The 20,845-nt window shown below is 57.3% G+C and overlaps 8 protein-coding genes across 8 annotated transcripts; 5 read left to right on the top strand and 3 right to left on the bottom strand.

Moving 5' to 3' along the window:
- Positions 1-1,123: 1,123 nt before the first annotated feature.
- ISF_08995 (phosphoribosyl transferase) lies at positions 1,124-4,543 on the top strand (the record flags this gene model as incomplete). Its single annotated transcript, XM_018852598.1, has 1 exon — positions 1,124-4,543. One exon carries the CDS (start codon positions 1,124-1,126, stop codon positions 4,541-4,543), a length of 3,420 nt encoding a protein of 1,139 aa, XP_018700226.1.
- An 841-nt stretch (positions 4,544-5,384) lies between these two features.
- Positions 5,385-6,701, top strand: ISF_08994 (Amidohydrolase 1; the record flags this gene model as incomplete). The annotated part of the gene is made up of 1 exon (XM_018852597.1): positions 5,385-6,701. One exon carries the CDS (start codon positions 5,385-5,387, stop codon positions 6,699-6,701), a length of 1,317 nt encoding a protein of 438 aa, XP_018700225.1.
- A 929-nt stretch (positions 6,702-7,630) lies between these two features.
- Positions 7,631-8,008, top strand: ISF_08993 (hypothetical protein; the record flags this gene model as incomplete). The annotated part of the gene is made up of 1 exon (XM_018852596.1): positions 7,631-8,008. One exon carries the CDS (start codon positions 7,631-7,633, stop codon positions 8,006-8,008), a length of 378 nt encoding a protein of 125 aa, XP_018700224.1.
- A 1,456-nt stretch (positions 8,009-9,464) lies between these two features.
- ISF_08992 (short chain dehydrogenase/reductase family protein) lies at positions 9,465-10,538 on the bottom strand (the record flags this gene model as incomplete). The annotated part of the gene is made up of 3 exons (XM_018852595.1): positions 9,465-9,785; positions 9,852-10,367; positions 10,431-10,538. The coding sequence occupies 3 exons, from the start codon at positions 10,536-10,538 to the stop codon at positions 9,465-9,467; spliced, it is 945 nt and encodes a 314-aa protein (XP_018700223.1).
- A 3,067-nt stretch (positions 10,539-13,605) lies between these two features.
- Positions 13,606-15,132, top strand: ISF_08991 (WD40/YVTN repeat-like-containing domain protein; the record flags this gene model as incomplete). Its single annotated transcript, XM_018852594.1, has 2 exons — positions 13,606-13,801; positions 13,859-15,132. The coding sequence occupies 2 exons, from the start codon at positions 13,606-13,608 to the stop codon at positions 15,130-15,132; spliced, it is 1,470 nt and encodes a 489-aa protein (XP_018700222.1).
- Positions 15,133-15,489: 357 nt separating this feature from the next.
- Positions 15,490-17,004, bottom strand: ISF_08990 (hypothetical protein; the record flags this gene model as incomplete). The annotated part of the gene is made up of 2 exons (XM_018852593.1): positions 15,490-15,675; positions 15,748-17,004. The coding sequence occupies 2 exons, from the start codon at positions 17,002-17,004 to the stop codon at positions 15,490-15,492; spliced, it is 1,443 nt and encodes a 480-aa protein (XP_018700221.1).
- Positions 17,005-17,837: 833 nt separating this feature from the next.
- ISF_08989 (cell cycle control protein) lies at positions 17,838-19,500 on the bottom strand (the record flags this gene model as incomplete). The annotated part of the gene is made up of 5 exons (XM_018852592.1): positions 17,838-18,310; positions 18,370-18,827; positions 18,882-19,323; positions 19,384-19,428; positions 19,488-19,500. 5 exons carry the CDS (start codon positions 19,498-19,500, stop codon positions 17,838-17,840), a joined length of 1,431 nt encoding a protein of 476 aa, XP_018700220.1.
- A 633-nt stretch (positions 19,501-20,133) lies between these two features.
- ISF_08988 (Oxo-4-hydroxy-4-carboxy-5-ureidoimidazoline decarboxylase) lies at positions 20,134-20,649 on the top strand (the record flags this gene model as incomplete). Its single annotated transcript, XM_018852591.1, has 1 exon — positions 20,134-20,649. The coding sequence occupies one exon, from the start codon at positions 20,134-20,136 to the stop codon at positions 20,647-20,649; it is 516 nt and encodes a 171-aa protein (XP_018700219.1).
- Positions 20,650-20,845: the final 196 nt, after the last annotated feature.

The raw sequence follows: 20,845 nt of genomic DNA, 5'->3' as shown, positions 1-20,845 counted from the left end.
AATATAGTGGACAATAGTGGGCGGCGAGCCATTGACCTTGCCCAAGCATCCCAGGAAACTGACGATGAACGCTTTGCTCGCGTTGAACACCTCTTTGAAAAGACCCCGAATAAGGGCTACAAGCCGCACCAGCGATCGGCGGAGCGGCGGCAAATAGTCGACATGCTCGAGGGAACAGACAAAAACGCTCTGTGCAACGAAATGGCTCTCAACTACGAGAGAGGAGAGCTGAGATTCAAAAACAACTTGGAGCGGTGTTCAGTGTCACTTGTAAAAGAGTTTCCAGTCCCAAACATGTGGAAGACGGTTGCTCGCCTGGTTTACATGTGGGAAGCACCGTGCCCTTTCTCACCAGTCGACGCGATGAGTGGCTGGAAAGACAGTACCCGAAACACGCTTGTTAAAGGTCTTGACTGGACCGCGCATGTAATGCAGCTCGCATCGGCCATTGGCTATCGCCTTTCAGCAGACGCGACGAAAGATCAAGGGGTTCAAGAGCAGTACAACGCTTGCCATGCCGAAAAACAGCTTGTGGCATACTTTGTGGAGAATCATGTCGTTTTGGAGTCAGACGCGGAAGAACTTACGCAGGTTATGCCTCCGGTGGCAAGTCCTAAAGCTACAATTCTCGTGAGCAGGCCCGTTTGCCCTGACTGCGGACGATTTATTGAGGAAGTGAATAGGCAGCTGGGTCTCGGCTTGCAGAATGAGTATATCGGGGGTCGTTAGTCTGGTGTCGTGGCAAAGTTATTGAACAAAGAAGGGCGTATACGCGTCAGGGCGGAGAAGCAGCATTATAAGAAACAAGGGTAACGAAAACAATTTTGTAGGAAAGGGATTTTTCTTTTCAAGAAAAGTAAAGAAACTGAGAAACTCGGGCCGGGAGCCGACAGTATGCCATGCAACGCTCCTCAATTCAAGTGGAATCCGGCACATTGCATTGGAAAGAAAGGTACATGGGTGATGGATGCTGTCGCAGTGAGTTACACTGCTTCTTCAGTTTATGCAGCACGCCGACCGTCGGGGCTTTGCTCTGCACAAGGCTATAAATGCAAGCTGGTATTGCCGCGGGGTTTTTCCTCTCACACACATTTAAATAATCGTTTTGACCTGAATGACCGAGATGGCAACTCTGGACGAGCTGAAGGCGGCGTTGCAGGCCAGCGCTTCCTCGGCGACACCGCTAACCGTGCGGGAGCCATTGTCCGAAGAACGATATGCGTCAGGCTTTGCCATCCTCTCTCATGAGCAAGACTCATCGTACGGGTCCTTCATCATCCCCCAGCTATCAAGGCTACTGCAATCTACCCTCAGATCCCGGATCCAGATTTCGGTGCTGGAAATCGGACCGGGACCGCGGAGCGTCCTAGGGCAGCTCCCCGAGAACCTGAGAGAGAGGGTCGGGGAGTATGCGGCATTCGAGCCCAACGCCATGTTTTCTTCAACGCTGAAAGACTGGCTCCGGGCCGGTTCACAGCATCAGCCGCCATTTCCACGCCTCCAGAGCTCACCATGGATCCACGTCAGGCCGTTTACCGCTGGCCCTGCTGAGTCCGGCCATCATGACAAGTACGACGTCATCCTATTCTGCCACAGCATGTATGGCATGAAACCTAAACGACAGTTTATCCAGCACGCTCTGGGCATGCTAGTCGAGCGACACGACGCCATGGTCATAGTCTTCCACCGAAGCAGAAGTCTGCACGTCCAAGGGCTGCTCTGCCGTCACATGGCCTGCTCCCCCTCCGAAGTCGTTTCCGTACCGGATCGAGACGAGGTCCTGGACTGCTTCGCACCTTTCGTTGCCGGCTTCACTCACCAGGAGGGCGACTCCGGGGAGACTGTCCGGCTTGAGTGGCGGCATATTTGCCGCACTTTGTGTGTTCGCGACAACGCGAGCGCGGGACATCTATGCTTCAGCGCTCCGACTGTCATGATGACTTTCTCCAGACACGCAACCGCCTTCGCCGACTTGGCGACCCATGTTCCGCTGGGCAGCGTGGATCACGTCAAGAATCGCCAAGCACGCCGCCACCAGACTGCTTTCGTGGTCCGGCCAACGGAGCTATCGCATGTTCAAAAGTGCGTGTACTGGTCCCTCACGAACCACATCAGCCTCTCGGTTGTCGGCGGCGGTCACGGCGGCCACTGCGTGCAGCCCAACGTCGTCTCCATGGACATGGCCGCATTCAATACCGTCGACCTTGTCGAGTACCCCGACGCACCGTCCGGCTCGGGCTTTGTCGTTGCCGGAGCGGGTTGCAGGAGCGAGGACATTGTCCGAGAAGCCTTGGCCGTCGGTCTGACTGTGCCTCTCGGGTCGCGGCCCAGCGTGGGAGCAGGGCTGTGGCTGCAGGGCGGCATCGGTCACCTGTCGCGGCTGCACGGGCTCGCCTGCGACGCCGTCGTCGGGGCTGTCGTGGTCTGCGTTGGCTCGGGCCGCATCATGGTTGTCGGCGAGGTACCAGCGCGATTCCAGCCCAGCGATGCTGTCCGGCCGGAGAATGAAGAGGATCTGCTATGGGCGTTGAAAGGCGCGGGTACCAACTTTGGCATCGTAGTTGCTGTTGTGCTCAAGGCTTTCCCGGCCGTCAACTACTCGATCCGACAATGGATCGCGCCGCTGCGGACCCGTTCCGAGACCCGGCAAAGGCTCACGGGCATAGATTCCCTGGCCGTCAAGCTCCCGCGCGCCAGTTCCACAGACGTCTTTCTCTACTGCGATTCCGAAGGGCTCACACATGTCTCCGTAAGCATGTCAGAGTGCTCTGAGGCTATAGCTACCACTAGCAGTGCGCCGCCGAGCGTGTGCGCGCTTCTTGGGCCTGAGGACTGCAGCAACACGGTCGATGCCATCGGCTTGTACGAGACGGAGATGTACCTTTCCAGCATCCATGGTGGACCCGGTGGGAAAAAGACTTCCTCATTCAAGCGATGCATATTCTTGAACAGCATCGGCCAAGCGAACGTAACAGAGTCTCTGCTTGCGGCTCTCAAGTGTCGCCCCTCATCGCTCTGCTACCTGCACCTACTGCATGCTGGCGGGGCCGTGGCCGACGTAGCTGCCCATGCCACTGCCTTTGGCTGTCGAGATTGGACATTTGCATGTGTTATCACTGGTGTCTGGTTTCGAGACCAAGACGCGTCGGCGAGCGAGCGAGCCGCGGTAGATTGGGTCTACGACGCTGCATACAAACTGCTCCCCTTGGGTACCGGAGCCTACGGTGCGGATCTCGGACCAGATCCGAGGGATATACCACTGGCCGTGCGCTCATTCGGGCCGAATTTACATCGTCTGGCTTGCTTGAAGCAAAGGTATGATCCACAGCATGTTCTGGCTTATGCATGTCCCATTATCTGCCCACGGCCAAGGCAGCGGCTCATCATCCTCGTCACCGGCCAACATGGCGTTGGCAAAGACTACTGTGCTCAAGTCTGGACTTCAGCACTCGCGAATCACATAGATAGAGGCAACGCCAATCTTCAAGTGCGTTCAGTTTGTATTAGCGACGTAGCCAAAGCAGAGTACGCCGCGGCTACGGGAGCAAACCTAGGTCGACTGCTTCGCGACCGGGTGTACAAGGAAGAACATCGGTCAGCGCTGACAAAGTTTTTCAACGACCAACTACATATAAGACCTGGACTAATGGCAGATCATTTCTTGCAAGTGGTCTACGACGTAGCGGAAGTGGACGTTCTCATCATCACAGGCATGAGAGACGAGGACCCGATCGCCAACCTGTCACCCTTGATCCCTGATGTTCGGCTGATCGAGGTTCGCGTAACGGCAAGCAACGAGACACGACGCACACGGAGATGTCTTGCAGGCGAGACCAAGGACATTTCTGAAGATGCCGGCGATAAAAGCGAGTGGGCTCCCAGCCTGCACTTCCACAACGAAAAGGCCGGAGACGAGGCAGTGCACAACTTTGCAGACAACTTTCTTCTTCGCTACCTGTCCCATGATCTGCAACGACTGGAAGACATGGTGCGCATCGTTCCCAACTTCCCACGCCCTGGAATCCAGTTCCGCCACGTCCTAGGCATCGCCCAGCAGCCCGGTGGCCTGTCACTGTGCACCTCCCTTCTCCAAGGCCACTTCCCCGGCGACTGGTCCAGCATCGACGCCGTCGCCTGCTGCGAGGCCGGCGGCTTTCTGTTCGCGTCGCCGCTTGCCGCGAGCGTCGATATACCGCTGGTGCTGATGCGCGAGGCCTGCAAGCTGCCCCCGCCCATGCTGTCCGTCGCCAAGTCGTCGTCGCACATCTCGTCAAGCGACCTGGGTGGCGACGGCAAGAGGATAGAGGCGGATCGTGATGCTCTGCGGGGGTGTCGGTCCGTGGTGGTGGTGGACGATGCGCTAGCGAGTGGCAAGACGCTCTGCGCAATACTGCGTCTGCTGTGCAAGGCGGGCATCGCGCCGGAGCGCATCAGCGCCATGATCGTTGCCGAGTTTCCGTCACATCGCGCCCGAGAAATGCTGCGTAAGCAGGGGTTCGGAATGGTTGCGATTAGCAGTCTGATGGTGTTTGGCGGGGCATGAATCAAAGACTCGGAGTGAGGCCGTGACCGAGCATGGAGTCTTGGCGCCTTTCATTCTTTCTGTGAGTGGTAATTACTTGTCGGTGGCTGGCGACTAATCAGCCCGAGATTGTCGCAGTACTTTCGTGTATTTCGTGTGTCTTCGTTTTCAAGCGGTAGACCATCCGAAGTCTTAACACAGGCGAATAAAACTCCCGATTGTAGGGCGGCGCAGAAACCTGCCTATTTAGGCAGTTCATGACCCAAGCCTAAGCCCTACGGGGAAGACCGTTGAACGCACTAAAAATAAGCACTGTAGATGGTGTGGGGTGCCCTGAAGAACCTGGGGTAAGAAACAAGGGCCAATCAGCTCGCTGTTGAGTGATGATTTCTGGGTTGGCTGTGCCCATCCGTCCGGAAGAATGTCGTTCACAGATAACAAGTGGCTGTGAGTGACATCCGTAAGAAAGAAGGCGGTTTCGGGCCGGTAGGCTATCCCCGGGGTCAATCACGGGTCCTGTCAACTTCCCGTCTCCGACACCCTTGCCCTGCCTCTCGAATCGGCCCATCAACAGATTTCCCCGCAGCGGAGTCCGCCATGGCTCCGTGAGCCGTGAACCGAGAGCCACAAACCGTGTTGCACAGGCGGTACCCCGCGATTCTGTGCTCGAGTTGAAGTACTTTCGATATTGTGGCGTTCCTCTCTCCATAAGTCGTTGACATTGGATGATCAACGCTGTTGCTTTTCGTAGCATGGATGGACGTTAACGTCGCTGTATAAAACCGTCTACATCGGACTTCCATGCCAAACTTCTCCGCAAGATCGATAGACACCAACGAGGAAACAATACAACAGCTCAAACATGTGCGACGCAGCCGCTTCACGCCCAGATGGTGCTCCATCAGCTGTCAAAACAGCCTTGCTGATCCCCGGTCGCGGTGACCCCATCAAAGACGCTATCCTCGTCTACTCCTCTGGCAAGATCGACTACGCCGGCCCGCTGTCCGACCTCCCCGCCTCCCTGGTCGCCCCCCCCGAGCGCACCGTCTCCGTGCCCGTGCTGCTCCCCGGCCTCTGGGACTGCCACGTGCACTACCTCGGCCACCTGGAGCAGAGCATGGCCGGCATGGCCGACCCGCACCCGTTCCTCTCCGGCACCCGCGCCGCCCACGACGTCGCCGCCACGCTCAACGCCGGCTTCACCAGCGTCCGCGAGACCGCCGGGTGGGGCGCCGAGCTCGCCGCCGAGATCGCCGCCGGCCGCCTCCTCGGTCCCACCATCTACTCCGTCTGCGCCGCCATCTCCTGCACCGGCGGCCACGTCGACCATCACCACATGCCCGAGGCGCACTTTCGCGAGCTCGGCTGCCGCGGCCTGCCCCTCGTCGTCGCCGACGGCGTCCCCGAGTGCGTCAAGGCCGTCCGCCAGCAACTCCGCCGCGGCGCGCGCTGCATCAAGATCTGCACCAGCGGCGGCGTCTCCAGCGACCGGGACGACCCGCGCCACCAGCAGTTCTCGGACGAGGAGGTGCGCGCCATGGTGGACGAGGCGACGCGCGCGCGCCGCGCCGTGGCCGCGCACGCCCACGGCAAGCCCGGCATCCTGGCCGCCGTGCGCAACGGCGTCACCACCGTCGAGCACGGCGTGTACCTAGACGACGAGGCGATCGCGCTGATGAAGGAGCGCGGCACGATCCTGGTGCCCACGCGGGCCATCGTGGAGGACGGCCTAGCCACGGCAGAGTCGTGGTCGGCGCGCGCGTACGAGAAGCTGCAGGGCGTCGCTGTCCGACACGCGGAGTCGTACCGGGCGGCGGTGGCGGCCGGGGTGCGGATCGCGAGCGGCTCCGATTATGGGATCAGCAAGCGCGGGACACCGCTGAGCCACGGACACAACGGCAGGGAGCTGGAGCTGGCGGTGACGGTGGGCGGGATGACGCCTCTGCAGGCGATCGAGGCGGCGACGGCGACGGCGCCCGAGGTGCTCGGCCCGCAGGCGCCGAGGAGCGGGCTGCTGGCGCCGGGGTACGACGCCGACTTCATCGCCGTGACGTCGGACCCGCTGGTTGACATGGCCGTCATCGCGGACCCGGACAACGTGACGCACGTCTGGCTTGCGGGGTCGCTGAAGAAGGCGCCGGGGAAGCCGATCCTTGCTCTCAGCCGGACAAAGAACTAAGTCCAGCCATCCACTCTTTTGCCCCAACTTCGCAACTTACCTTGCATGCTTGTCCAAGGGGCGACGATTGCTCGAGAAAAGTGCCATCTCCAGTGTAATCATCAAGTTTATCATCTATCTACTCTATGATGCTAAATATTCATTTCCACGATCTATGCACCATGACAGTATTCTCTCCAAGTCTATTTGGAGCCTCCCTTGCGGCCCACGATTATGAAAGCGCACCATGTCCGTACCTCATCCGCGGCAACACATCTCATCATCCATGACATCAGCGCTCCAAGAACTCCATGCACGGAAATAGCACCCTGCCACCCGGGCTCTATGGCGGGGAATTTTGTCCGCCTGGTCCGCCTTGTCGCACAATCTATGTTGGTGACTTCCGTGGAGGGCTGCAGACTGCAGGACGCTTTCTCGTCCGACTGGCGCCAGTTCGTGGAGAAACCCCATCCGTCAGTCATGGGCAATGCAGGATAGAAGCCACGCCCGCGCGATATTGATTATTAGCGGTTCAGCACGTTTCTGGTACTAACGCCAACGCCCCAGCCACAACGTGGGCAGTCAGCCCGCGCGTGGGGTGATTCCGAATTGGTCTGGCATCGTTGGCTTGCATGCTTAATTGTTGGTAATAGACACACTGTTTGGGACTTTTTTCGAAAACTCGATACGATGCACCCTGTTTGGCGTATTTTTCCTGGAAAGCATTTATACGATCTGTCCCGCAACTACGGGTAAAAGTATTTTGTTGCCAGAGTTGCTCCAGCCTCCCTCCTTTTGCTTGAGAAACGAGCCATTGCTTGACTGGCCCTCCTCGGTAGCAACCTCTTTACAGCGTCCCCTTTGCACGTCATGTGCTTTTTGTACCAGCTCTACCACTCCTTCGTGTCTTCTTTCCGTCGGCAGTTGCGCTTCAACAAAACAGCCAAACCATGCACAGTCCCAGCTCCCCAATCTGTCAGTCTGAGACCACTGCCCTTCCCGTCTTGAGCATCACACTGACAGCGGCACAGTACACGCGTGTTGACGTACCTGGCTATGGCAGCGTGTTTCTATCAGACTCAGTCCGTCGGTCCTGCTACCTCCCATTCTGTAGACGGAGCACTAACAACCTTGTCGGAAAGGAGTCTACCTCGACCTTTGGCATTGAACCGCCGAAACTCGACTACTTTAGCGATCAGTCCATAGTTGTCTCCGTCGTCAGCCTGCTGAGCCCCAGAGGCGAGGACACTGTGGGGGAATTGCATGTTGATCTCGTGCCGCAGCAAAGCACGCCTGGTCAGAGTACCGAGCCTGTTTCCCTGCTCTGATCTGGCATTTCATACTCATACATCTCTCACAATTCAAGCAAGCAATACATAACAGCCTTGAGCTATGCTTGCCCGTTTCAGCGCGGGGGATCCTATTACTGGACGACTCATCAACCTGTTACATTAATCGGCCACATATGCTAAGGCGGGTAAAACTAATGCATTTTCTGAAAAAGAAAATATATATATATATATATATACCTAAGCTCGGCCATGTTGCTCCATCTAAACAGATATTCCTCTCTGTTTGCCGCCTCATGTCACACTAACTCAAGACTTTTCAAGCAGATAGTTTCTTGGTAGCTGTAGCTTCTTGGTAGCTGGTCCACATGCCCGTTCTCAATGTAAGTATTGCAGTTGCAGTCCTTCCGCCCCTCCATCACCGGTATTCAAATAGCAGTTTACATCCCTCGACAGTTCGTCAATTGGCCTCCTCGAAGAAAGCTCCTGGTAGACCACTGCACCCTCCAATATCCCAGTATCCCAAAGCCTGCCCCCCCGCCCCCCCCCAAGCTGCCCCATGGCCGCGACACCGCGATCTCGCGACGGCGGTGCAATGCAATCTCTTGATCGTATTTCGAGAAAGGGCTACCATGGCGGCCTCTTATTGGTCACGTCAACCGTTCGCGCGCCCATCCCGCCCGCGCCCGCGCCACCTCCGACCCCCCCCCCCCCCCCGAGGGGAGCTTCTCCGGCGGTGCCGTCGTTTTGACCGGTTTATCGCGACTCGGGTCGATGGCCCTCTCGTTCCCGCCAGCCGCCCCGGTGCCAGCTATGCCTGCCCCTTCGAGTCCCATGTTTTTCTTGTCGCGTGCCTTGTTCGGGGATCGGCTTGAGCCCTGCGTCTGCGTGGCGTAGAGTGCGGTGCCAAGTGCGCCGGCGCCGGCGACGGCCAGGATGACGTTTTTTCCGTTCGACATGACAACTTTGCAAGGAGTGAATGAATAAGATGCAGTTGCGAAGATTAGCCTATATTTCTGATAGAGAAAAGCGAGGTGCAAGGGCAACATGCCCACGTTGCGTGTGCCTGCAGATATAAATTTATGGAGATCTGGCGCCGCGTCAAGACTGTGTCATTGACGTAACAAATGATGCATCAACAACCTCACAACTGGAATGTTTAACTCGGCTGATGTACTCTGAACGACTCGAATATGGAAGCCATGCAATGCGAGCGTTCTCATTCGTTACGACCACAACGACTAAGGACACACCATTGCTACATCAATATTCAATATACGAGGATGTTTTGCAATGCATTTTAGAGCATGAGTGATTAGAATCTTCATCTAGCTAGGAGAAAAAGATGCGCGTGGGTGGCAAGCCTGCAGCATCACAGTGACAAGCCTGCTGGATGCACGACGTTGCCCAGACAGAGTGTGAGTAGCGACTTATTCGTCGCATTCACTACCACGCCACTAAACATTCCCATGCACTACATGGCTTACTTTGACTCCTAAGCGACCCCCGCGTTCCTCCAATCTTCCAGCGCGTCGTCTCCCAGCTTCTCCTTGACCAGCTTCTCGCCCAGCTCCCACAGCTGCGCGCCCAGACGCTCGTCGGACGCCTGCGAACTCTCTCTGCCGCGCTTGCCGGGATCCGAAAAGTACGCGCCGTTCTGGTTCTCCTCCTCGACCTCGGGAGCGGTGAGCGCCCAGAGGGTGCTGTACGAGCCCTGCTCCGGGTCGCGGCCGACCGTCTTCACGGCGGCAGAGATGAGCTGCCCGGTGATGCCGGGATACGCGTCCTTCCACTGCTCCTGCATGGCCGTGTTCACCTAGTAGTGTTGTCAGCAAGAAAAATCTTTCATGCCAGCGGGCATCGGGGGGGGGGGGGGGCTTACGGTGCCTGGGTGGACTGCCAGAGGGTAGATCGAATCGCTGGTGGGCTTGATGACACGCTCGACCAGTCCGAATCGGAGAAAGAGAATCTGAGCCAGCTTGGACCGTCCGTAAAGATCGGCAGGGCCTAGCTCTGGGTTGTTGATGTCCTCGAGGGACGAAAACTTGACGTCGGACGGCGCGTGCTGGTGCATGGCGCTCGACACGGCGACCACGCGCGGGCTCGTCACCCCCGGCATCAGGCTCGTCTTCCGAAGTGTCGCCCAGAGCTGGTTGACCGCGTAGTACTGGCCGAGGTAGTTGACTGCGAAGATGCGCTCGATGCCGTCGTGGTCCAGTGCGTACTGGTTCGCGTTGATGCCTGCGGACAGCACGAGGTAGTCGAGCCGCTCGAGGGACTCGCGCAGGCCGCCAAAGACGGATCGAACCTCGGCCAGGTTGCCGAGGTCGCACTCCTTCCAGTCAATATCGGCGCCGCCCTTGGTCTGTCGCTTGATCTCCTCGATGGCCGCGTCGCCCTGGTCTTACTTGCGGTTGACCATGACGACCTTGCAGCCGGCCTGGGCCAGGGCAGCGCTGACCTCGTAGCCGATGCCGAGGGCGCCGCCGGTGACGACGGCCACGCGGCCGCTGAGGTTCTGGGGCTGGACTTCCTCGGGGCCCACAACCTTGTGAAGAGCGGACTGCATGGCTAATCAAAAGGACATGTAAGAAGAATGTAGACTTGGATGATCAAAGTTGAAGGAAATTGTGTCCGGAAATCATGGATGGATTGAAGGGTGACGACCGTCTCACTACCACAAACCCACGTTCGATGCTATATGTAAGACTGCGATTCGCTAATCTCGTCATATTGACTCAGCTAGAATGCATGCCGAAATAAATCGCCGCATTGCCTCTTCTTCAAGGCTTGACCAGAGGGCAAGGTTTGAGAGTCTTGACCAAATAGTGACGCACCTATGCGTCTTTGATGCGTAAACTATGCCGAACCACAAATTGTGGGAAAGTCCATCACCCAGCCCACTGATCCAAAAAGCACATGACAATTGTTGAGTGTCTCGGGATAGTCAAAGGCCCTGATACTGCGACAGGCTTTTGTGCCTGTTCGAGTGTCTCTGTGTTGGGGAGTCTGCCATGTCACGAAGACGTCATCCACGCCGAGAATCCGGAGAAGCGACGACAGACCATCGTTTTGTAATAGAGGCAAACTGCGTCGACATGCCCCTGAATCAGACTTTCCGCTTGCAAGTTGGCCCGCCTTTCTTGTGTTTGCAACGTAACTGGCGATGCTTCTCTTTGGACTCCGTGACTTGCAGAGAGACTAATGTACTTTTAAATATCCGTCGTTCGATCTTGATCTAGTCCTACTCAACTTTTGGCGCACCCATGCCTAGAATGGTAAGGCACCACCTAAGGCACCACCTCCCTTCAAAAGACACAAGCCTTAACAGTTCAGCACTTAACCAGACTGCCAGTATAGCAAGCAATGTAGCAAGCACCACCTCGGCCAACTCCGTCACGTGGTTTGGATCTCGGGTAGCGCAGTTGGCGAGGGCTGCAATCTCCATCAAAGCGGCTCGGTAGCCATCTGGGTGGTGGTATCTATCCTTGACCGGATACGGGCGCATACTGGCCTCCGCAGAGATCCTGCGCTGCACCCAGTGCGAGGCTGACGCAGACGGGGCTTTACTGTTTGGCAAATCATCCCGCCGCCAATCCAGGGTACCCAACGAACAAAGGAACTCCCGGGCCTCCTCAAAGGCAGTTTGCGCATCCTGGGCGTCCAGTTGAGGCGCAAGACTTTCGAGGCTGCCCTAGAGGTACTCGACCGCCTCATCTATTCGCAGTATCTCCTGCGGTTTCTGCCATACGCGACGCGCCAGGGCCGCCGTGAAAAGCTGCCCGTAGCGCAGGGCAAAACCTTGGGTAGAAATTGACGACCAGTCGAAGCTTTCGGGCAGGCCGGATGCAAGCTCCGCGCACGCCCGGGAAGCACTCACTTTATCAGACGCGAGGCATAGCATCGTGAATCTCCGCAAAGGCAACGCGAACACCACGCATTTCCTGGCCTTCATTCGACAGATTGGTTGGGTTCTTTTTGACAGTTTTAGCGCTATGCCCTCTTCGGTTCGTCGCAAATCATCCCTCACATGGTCCTTTGGGAGGTACTCCGCTAGCCTTTGCAATACAGCGCTGACGCTGGGCGTCGGTACTTGATTGTGCCTCATGAGCGGGAGCTCTGTACTGATGGCCAGTTCGAAGGCCCGACGTGCCAGCTGAGCGTCGTCAGGCCTGAGAAGCTGCGACCACGCCTCCAGGAAGCTCCAGGCTTCCGGCCGCCCAGACAAAGAAATAGGTACGTTTATTCGGTGCGGCGCTGTGATGACCTAGAGCGTGGTACTCCGGATAGGAGCAAGTTCGTCCTCAGCCATGCAAAGCCTCTTGGTACGTTGCAGGATCGCGGTGAACAACACGAGCCCGCGCGCGCGATTAGACTGGTCACCCCTCAGCATCATAGCGGCCGCTTTATCGCATCAAAGTGCTTCATGATGTGCTGCTTTGCAAAAACTGGTACCAGCGGCTCTAAACCATCCACCCATCGAGATACAAGTGCGTCGCGGGCCCGTGAGGCATACGATCCCCCGGTATTTCGGATTGGTCGTCGCGGATCGAGGTACAGCGTAATGGTTTCAATGGCCTGGTTGAGCGCGTGCTGGCCCTCTTTCGTCCCCATGGTCGCTAGGGTTATGGAATGGGCGCGACTCAACGATCTCCCTCAAGACTACGATGCCGAGGAGAAATTCAAACGATGATGACGTCGCACCAGCAACAAAGTCCAAGGCCCGGATGAAGCGCGGGGTGAGCGCTTCTACCAGTCATGTTTCGCCCTCCTTTCCCTTGCCGTCATATATTCTCCCTAGAGTGGCAATGCTCAACTTGCGGTCGTCGAATATAGTGCGTAGGTTCAGCGTCTCATAATCCTCCACCAGCTTCTCCGCCTCATCGGGCAGCACCAGCTCCTGCAGCCGTTTATACCGCTCAGAAAAGGCTGGTCCAATAGGGCCAAGCGGCACAAAACCTTCTGGGAGACGCCTTTCCCACTCCCGAAGCTCGGGTACGCGTAATCTCTTGCAAGTCAACCCCAGGCAGGTAACCGGGGCCAGCGGGAGATGCTCGATGATCATCTTGAGAAGCTCGACGGGCAGGTCAGCAAGGCCGGAGGTTATGATGGCTGCTGTATGTGTTTTTAGAGCTTCCTGGGATTAGATTTAGCTAGAATATTCTCGGTTTGGTATTGGTGAACCTATTAGTATCTTTTTCGCTTGATATGTTCTCAGTTGATGATGCCTGACCAGGCTGATCATTCACAGCGCATTGTAGTGTTCTCACCCCCCTTACCATCTGTGCCAACTAGCAAAAGATTGGAATGCCACGAACCCTGTGGCACGAGCGGTACTCAGTTGACATGTAGCTATAGCCGCGACGCCTGCGCGTTACAGATGGTATTTTTCTATTCCTAGATTAAATTTGAAGTATGAAAGACAGGGAAACCGCACCGCCACTCGTGAGCCACAGCAGCCACAGGTTAGTGGGGAGACGCCTTTTTGAATCTTGCCCAGCAGCAAAACTTTTCGATGGCGGGGCAAGAAAATGTCTGATAAACTGATAAGAAAACCACCACCGAAATTTAGAACCGCTACTCCCTGACCTTGATCAATTCTCTGCACTGCACAACCATATACCTATATTCCCACCATGTCGAAGCGTGCAGCCGAAGTCGGGCATGACGGCACCCCTCTCAAGGGCGGTGACCGTCCGGAGAAGATGGACATTGACGACAAGGAAATGGGCGACTTCGAGGACGAGTTCGAGGACGAATTTGAGAGCGAAGACGAGATTATCGAGGCCGGCGTGGACGGCCGGCCCGATGCCGAGCGCGAAGCTGAAGAGGGTACATTCCCAGCCCCCTTCCTACATCACGCCGCGAAGTTCTGCTAACCTCCCGCAGCCGCCGCCGCCATGGAAGTCGACCAAGGCACCTTCATCGTCGGCCGCCACAAGCTCGAGCCCGGCCAGGTGCTAACACCCGACCCGACCACCTACGAGATGCTGCACAACCTGACGACGCCGTGGCCGTGCCTGTCGTTCGACATCGTTCGGGACGGGCTGGGCGACAACCGCAAGGCGTATCCGGCTACCATGTACACGGTGACTGGGACGCAGGCCGACTACAAAAAGGCCAACGACAACCAGCTCCTGGTGATCAAATTCTCCGGCCTGTCGCGGATGAACAAGGACCCCGACGCCGAGTCCGATTCGGACGACGACGACGACGAGGACGCCGAGCCGATCCTCGAGTCCAAGAGCATCCCGCTGACCTCCACCACCAACCGCATCCGCACGCACCAGGTTCCCTCCGACGACCCCAGCCGGCCGCCCACCACTCTGACGGCCACTATGACCGAGTCGACTGACGTCTTCATCCATGACGTCACGCCGCACCTGGCCTCCTTCGATAACCCGGGCGCCGTGGTGACCCCCGCGCAGAACAAGCCCGTGTCCACCATCCGCGCGCACAAGGCCGAGGGCTACGCGCTCGACTGGTCGCCGCACCACCCCAACGGCAAGCTGCTGACCGGCGACAACAACGGCCTCGTCTACCAGACGACGCGAACCGACGGCGGCGGCTGGGTCACCGATTCTCGCCCTTTCGCTGGCCACACCTCCAGCGTCGAGGACATCCAGTGGTCGCCGTCGGAGCAGTCCGTCTTCGCCTCGTGCTCCTCCGACGGCACCGTGCGCGTCTGGGACGTCCGCTCCAAGACGCGCAGCCCCGCGTTGACGGTCAAGATCTCCGACTACGACGTCAACGTCATGTCGTGGTCGCGGCAGACCTCCCACCTGCTCAGCACCGGCGCCGACGACGGCACCTGGGGCGTGTGGGACCTGCGCCAGTGGAAGACCGGCGGGACCGGCAAGCCGCAGCCGGTGGCCAGCTTCGACTTCCACAAGGAGCAGGTGACGAGCGTGGAGTGGCACCCGACGGACGACTCCATCATGGCCGTCGCCGCGGCCGACAACACCGTCACGCTGTGGGACCTGGCCGTCGAGCTGGACGACGAGGAGAGCAAGGACACGGCCGGCGTCAAGGACGTCCCACCGCAGCTGCTCTTCGTGCACTACCTCAAAGGCGTCAAGGAACTGCACTGGCACCCGCAGATCCCGGGCAGCCTGGTCGCCACGGGTGAGGAGTTTTCCATCTTCCGCACGATTAGCGTTTAAGAACAGCAAAAAGAATGTACGGCGTTTTTATCAAAGGAAAAAAGGACGAATGATGATGATGATTTATAAAAAAGAGAAATAGAGCGCCTGTTTGTATATACCTGGGTAAAGGGCAATCATGTCGGGAAGAGTATATAAAGAAAACGCTTTCATAACTGAACGCCTCTAAGAAGCTTCAAACGCCCGTCCCTGGTCCCCTTGCCGTATATCTATGCTTCATGTGTCCTATCAATTCAAGAAAAAAATAGCAGCCGTGTTCGCTACCAACGCCCATACGTGCAGTTGAAACGTGAAAATGCGAATCGTAAAGAACTTCGTAAGAATGCCGCCAGTCCAGCAAATTCCACGGGAGGCCTTCTACAAGAAGATGCCCACCCACTCCGTCTTGTTCGCCACCTTGGATCCGCACCCTTCGACAGCACAGCGCAACTCGTTGGCCGGAATGTGCCGCGAGAGCTTGCCCGACGCATCGCGGAACGCCACGCCGTCGTGCGCCGTCGTCTTGGTCGGGCGGCGGTTCTCGAAGCAGTCCGAGCAGTAGACCTACACAGAAAAGAGTGAGCAAATATGCAGCTGGAGGTGGACAGTGACCAGGACGACGGGAGAGATACTTACATGCCCACAAGTCTTGACGGCCCAGAAGTGGTGATCGCCGGGAGCGCGCTTCCGCTTCTTGGCACCCGTAGCGGTCTGCACCACGCCCTCGGTCGGGTCGTAGGCGAGCTCCTCGTCGCAGGACGGGCAGACGACGACGTGGCCATCGGCAGCAGCGGTGGCGGGGGACCGGTCCTCGCCGTCCTCGGCGGCGGCTACGGTCTCCCGCGTAAAGCCCGGCTTGGCCGGCGGCAGGGGCTGCTTCGCGCGGGGTGGGGTGGGCTGCCGCGGAGGCACCCGCTGTGCCCGCGGGAACACGTTTGCCGCCAAGTTCGACGCGGAGGCTCCGTTGAGCATGTCCGAGGAGAATATGTCAGCGAACGATCGGCCAAAGCCCCTAGCAAAGGTGGCCGCGATACTGTAGCCGAATGCGTGCCGCCGGTTCAGGAACTCAAAGTCGACGAGGTGGTCGTGGCTGTTGCCGCCCGGGCCGTCCGGGTGGAAGATGATGGGAGGCTGGTGGTTCCGATGGCTGCGGCGTGGCGACTCGTTGGTGCTGGTGTTAGTGTTGTTGTTGCTTCTGCTGTTGTTGGTGTTGTCGTCGTCGCCGGTCAGATCGATGAAGCTAGGTTCCGAGCCAAGCATGATGCTCTCGCTGCGGGACAGCCGCGGCGGTGTGAGGCGCTGAGAGTTTGTGCGGCGAGGATGGCGATGCAAACGCATCGGTGGCAGCCGTACGGCATCAGCGGGTGCCTGGCTGGTAGTAGAGTTGTTACTTCTCTGCGGTGGGCGCACCTGGACTGGCGAGTCTGGTTCCTCCGTGAGGTCAATCACCGTATCGTCCTGCCGTGACACTTGAGGTGGGGGAGGCGGGTGAGGCTCGGCATGCCGCCTCCTAGTCCTGCCAGAAGTCGTTGTCGAGGGCCGGGCGGGTTGTGGAAGGGCGAGGGGTGTGGGCGCGTGGGTGGCGGCATTGCTGGCCGTCGAGGCCCGGCTGGGCCGCGCAGAGACAATCTCGACCAGGTCATCGTCGTCGTCGTCGCTGAGCGGCACGAACAAGCTGGGTTCTGCGTGAGCCATAGTTCCGTGCACCAGCGCCGCGAGGTCGTCGTCGTCGCGGGTGCAAGGTCTGCGTCGGCGTCGACGAATGGGTGGCCTGGCGGTGGCCGGCGGCACTACTTGATGCGTGCCGAACAGCGGGCGTGGATGGTCGAAGGCGTGAGGGAAGTGGTGAAAGTCGGGGAAGACGGAGTCCAGGGCGAAGCCTCCGAAAGGCATCGGTTGCGGACTGATGATGCGTTTGATGAAGTTTTGAGGGCCTAGCCCTGTCAAAAGGTGGCGAGGCGGCAAAAAGTGGCGAGGTAGCAAAGAGGTCCGGCGTTAACTTCTGTTCGTTGTTGCGTGGCGTGTTGACGGACCAGGCCGCGGACCACTAAGCATGCGGAGACTTCAGAGGACGTTGATTGGGAGCAAGGGCAAGGCTCGGATACGTATAGATGCGGTTCTTGCAGGTGCGAAGTGGCGATACAGACAAGCGATGTGTTTGCGAGATTGTAGAGAGGGTTGTCTTGCGGGCGTTGGCGAGCGAAGAAGTGAGAAGTTGGTTGGCGATATCGCGAGGCCAGGGCGGGCGGTGGGGGCGAATGTGATTGTGGGCCGCACTATGTATGGATCACACTTCGCGCTTAAATATTCCTAGTAGGCAGCAGGTGGCAATGTCAAACTCAGCACAGTGATTCAGAAGTTTATAAATCAGACGACGATTTGATGCAAAATTTTATTTCCGAACAAATAAATAATTGGATAATTACGTGCCTGTGATGCCGTCATTCTCAAGGAGCAATCCAGGTACCCACTCCACTCAGACACGCCAGCAGCCTGACTGATTACATGTCGCACGACAAGGATCCGAAGCATATTGCCTCTAAAATCAGCCTGGTGTATTGCGTAGCTACTGATTCAATACAGTACATGCGTAAACAGCTAAAATATCCAGTAATTCACTTCTGTACCACTCCTTTTGACCTGCCGCTTTTGGGCTAGAAAACATTACATGCGTCTGTTGACCGCATCTGATGCAGACAAAATCGCCTCAAACCCCCTCATTTCGCTTATGCCTTGACACCTACGACACTGACAACTCCCTCGCCGTTGACAGCTACCAGAGTCTTGCCCGACTCGCCCCATCGCACAGCGACTGCACCCGTGGCATTGCGGAATGGCTCTGCCCACTTCTTGCTACCCTTGGCATACTGCTGGATGGTCAGGCCCGAGGGACCTGCCGTGGCCAGGTACTGGCCGGTGTAGTCCCAAGCGAGCGACTGGACCGCGCCCGTCTCGAGAACCTTGGCCGTGGCGGCGTCGCCCTCCTTGCGAAGATCGAACACCGTGACCGAGTTCTGGCCCTTGGCGGTAGCTGCTAGCCAGAAGCCATTTTCGGAGAATGTGAGGGCCTGGATGGGGGCACCCAGCTTGAAGACGGCCGCCTGCTCCAGCGTTTTGGACATATATAATCTCACATCGCCAGTGACGGTGCCGGCAGCGACAAGGTGGCCATCAGGGTGGAAGGCCACAGTTGTGAGCGCTACGACATTATGTTAGCGTACATTTATCGAGGGGCAAGCTTGCGGGGTGTAAACTTACAGGCATCAACAAAGGTTCGGCTCACACGCTTTAGGCTGGCTAAATCGTATAGAACGAGACTCTTATCAGTGCCGACTGAGGCAATAATATCGCCGCTGGGATGGACGCTGAGACCAGTCGTTGGGCCGGAATGCTCCGAAGCAGCGGCGACCTGGTTGCCGCCTTCAAAGACCTTCACGCCGCCATTGCCGGTGCCAAAGATCAACTTGGAGCCTGTCCACAGCGTGCTGGTCGCAGGCTCGCCAACAGTTATCTCGCGCTCCAGAGAGTCAGCCGCAACAGCATAGATGGCCGCTTTGCCCTCCAGGCCTGCCACAGCAGCGTAGGCGCCCTCGGTATCCAAGCAGCTCGTCTGCGCAATTGGCAGCGCGTTCGTAGCTGTGATCTCGAAAGCGGCAACTTCGCTGGGTTTGACCCAGCCCTCGGGTACAGGACGCTTTTTGCGGCCCTTGGAAAGTCTAGCGCTACTGTTAGCTTTGTACCGGTTCGAGTAGTCCTGTAGTCCGACTTACTCTTGGTGGACTTCGTCTACACGAGCCGCCAGTGCCTCTGGTAAGCCTTCGGTATCAACCGCCATTTCGTCGGCGGCGGCGTTGGCGCCACCACCAGAAACAGTAATCCTGCTCAGGGCATGTCTCGCCTCATCCCTCTCTTTGGTCAACCGGGCAATGACGCGAACGGCGGCATCGTGCTGGTACAGAGAGGTGGCGAGCTCCTCTCTTGTGCGAGCAAGCTGCTCACGCAGATTATATGTTTCTAATGCGAGACTATCCCACTCGTTTTGGAAGGTAGCGAGTAGCGCGGGTATCGAAGTCAGCGTAGGCGGGCGTGGACGCGCGATGCGGGAGGAGTTGATAGGCAGGAGGTCCTCGGCTGTGAGAGCCTCGCCAGTGCTGGGCTCGGTGCCGTGCTCGTTAATGTATTGCTCGATAAGTCGCTTCTCGTAGACGACGCCTGCGCGAAGGTTAGCCAATAAGATGCAAGTAGGGGCAGTTGGATTGCAATGCGACGGACCGGACTTTTTGGACGCGACTGGCTCTTGAGGAGCTTCTCCAGAGACTGTGGAAGCGATTAGCAAGGATACGAAATGTAGGTTTTAATGAAAAAGCTGCACTTACTTCCGCAGAGCATTGCGACGGATAGCGAAAGCTCGAGTGGCTTTCAATGGTGATGCTTAAAGAAAGGGCAATGCCTCGCCAAGTTGCGTTGTCGCGACCTTGAATTATCCCAGTGAGATTTTCTGCCTAGAGCTCGCCCTGACCAACCAGAGTCTAGTGCGTCCTCTGTATTTGTGGGTACCAGTGGCTGCATCGCCAAGTCAAGATGCAACGCTTCGCCAGAGGAGATTCGGCGCATAATTGCGTTCTCACAGCTGTTAATTAACTCCAATGGATCCAGCGCTGAATCCATATATTGAATCGTATGCAGAGAAGTGCATTCGTGCTGCTTCTCTCGAACCACTCGCAGCGAAATCACACTACAAGTAGCTGGCATTGTCGAGTCTTCATCTTAGCGATCTTGAATGCAAAGAGCACTCTCAAACTGTAATCCAGTCAGGTCTTTCCTCTCTGTCGCCAAATGCCAATTGTATCAACATACTGGGCTTTTTTCCAGGCCGGGATACCGTGTCCGTTCCTCCCTACGCCGGACTCCACCATCGGAAACCGCCGACAAAACCACGGAGCCACCCTGTACCAGTCAGCATATCTTCACGATACAACCGCAGCAGCAGGCATTCTCACTTCACCAAGAAAAAAGGCCAAAATGGGTTCGCCAGCTTTACCAAATATCCACTATCTAGGAATCCTTCCTGACAGTCGCAAGTCGGCGGCGTTAGACCTATTGTTCGAGCCAAGTCCTGAAATCCACAGCTACTTGATTCCCGTCGCCGCATCTCGCCGGTATTCCTCCTACAATGAGTTCATCGATCGGTGTCGCGAGACTTTAGCCTCAATGGCCGCCAAATCCACAGCAGACAGTCCCAATCAACATTTGCTCCGGATTTTGGGCTCCCACCCTCGCCTCGGGGCGAAAAAGGTCGAGTCTGCCCAATCAGCCGCAGAACAGGCTAAACTTGGTGGCGACAGTGAGGCCTTGGCAAGACTCAACCGCGAATATGAAGACAAGTTTCCCGGCCTGCGCTATGTCGTCTTTGTCAATGGACGTGGTAGACCGGAAATCATGGAGGACATGAAGGCCCGAATAGACAGAGGCGATTTTGAGAAGGAGGTGGACGCAGCACTCCATGTACTACTTCCTCCTTTTAACCTGACAAGATAAATCTTGGTACGAAGAGCTAACCTTGAATGATGCAGGCAATGTGTGATATTGCGAAAGATAGAGCGTCGAAGCTCCCTGTGCAAGCAGCTGGCCAGCAGGATGAATAGATTGGAACCGGGAAGAGAGAGAGGGTCTACTTTGTATGCGGGCAACCATTGTATAGGGAGTCTATAGTAAAGAAAGTATCATTTGGATT

This window comes from Cordyceps fumosorosea (genome assembly GCF_001636725.1).
Source record: "Cordyceps fumosorosea ARSEF 2679 chromosome Unknown scaffold_39, whole genome shotgun sequence".
In the NCBI taxonomy this organism is placed as follows: Eukaryota; Fungi; Ascomycota; class Sordariomycetes; order Hypocreales; family Cordycipitaceae; genus Cordyceps; species Cordyceps fumosorosea.
Note: the sequence above shows the minus strand (reverse complement) of the source record. Positions and strands in the feature narration are given on the sequence as shown.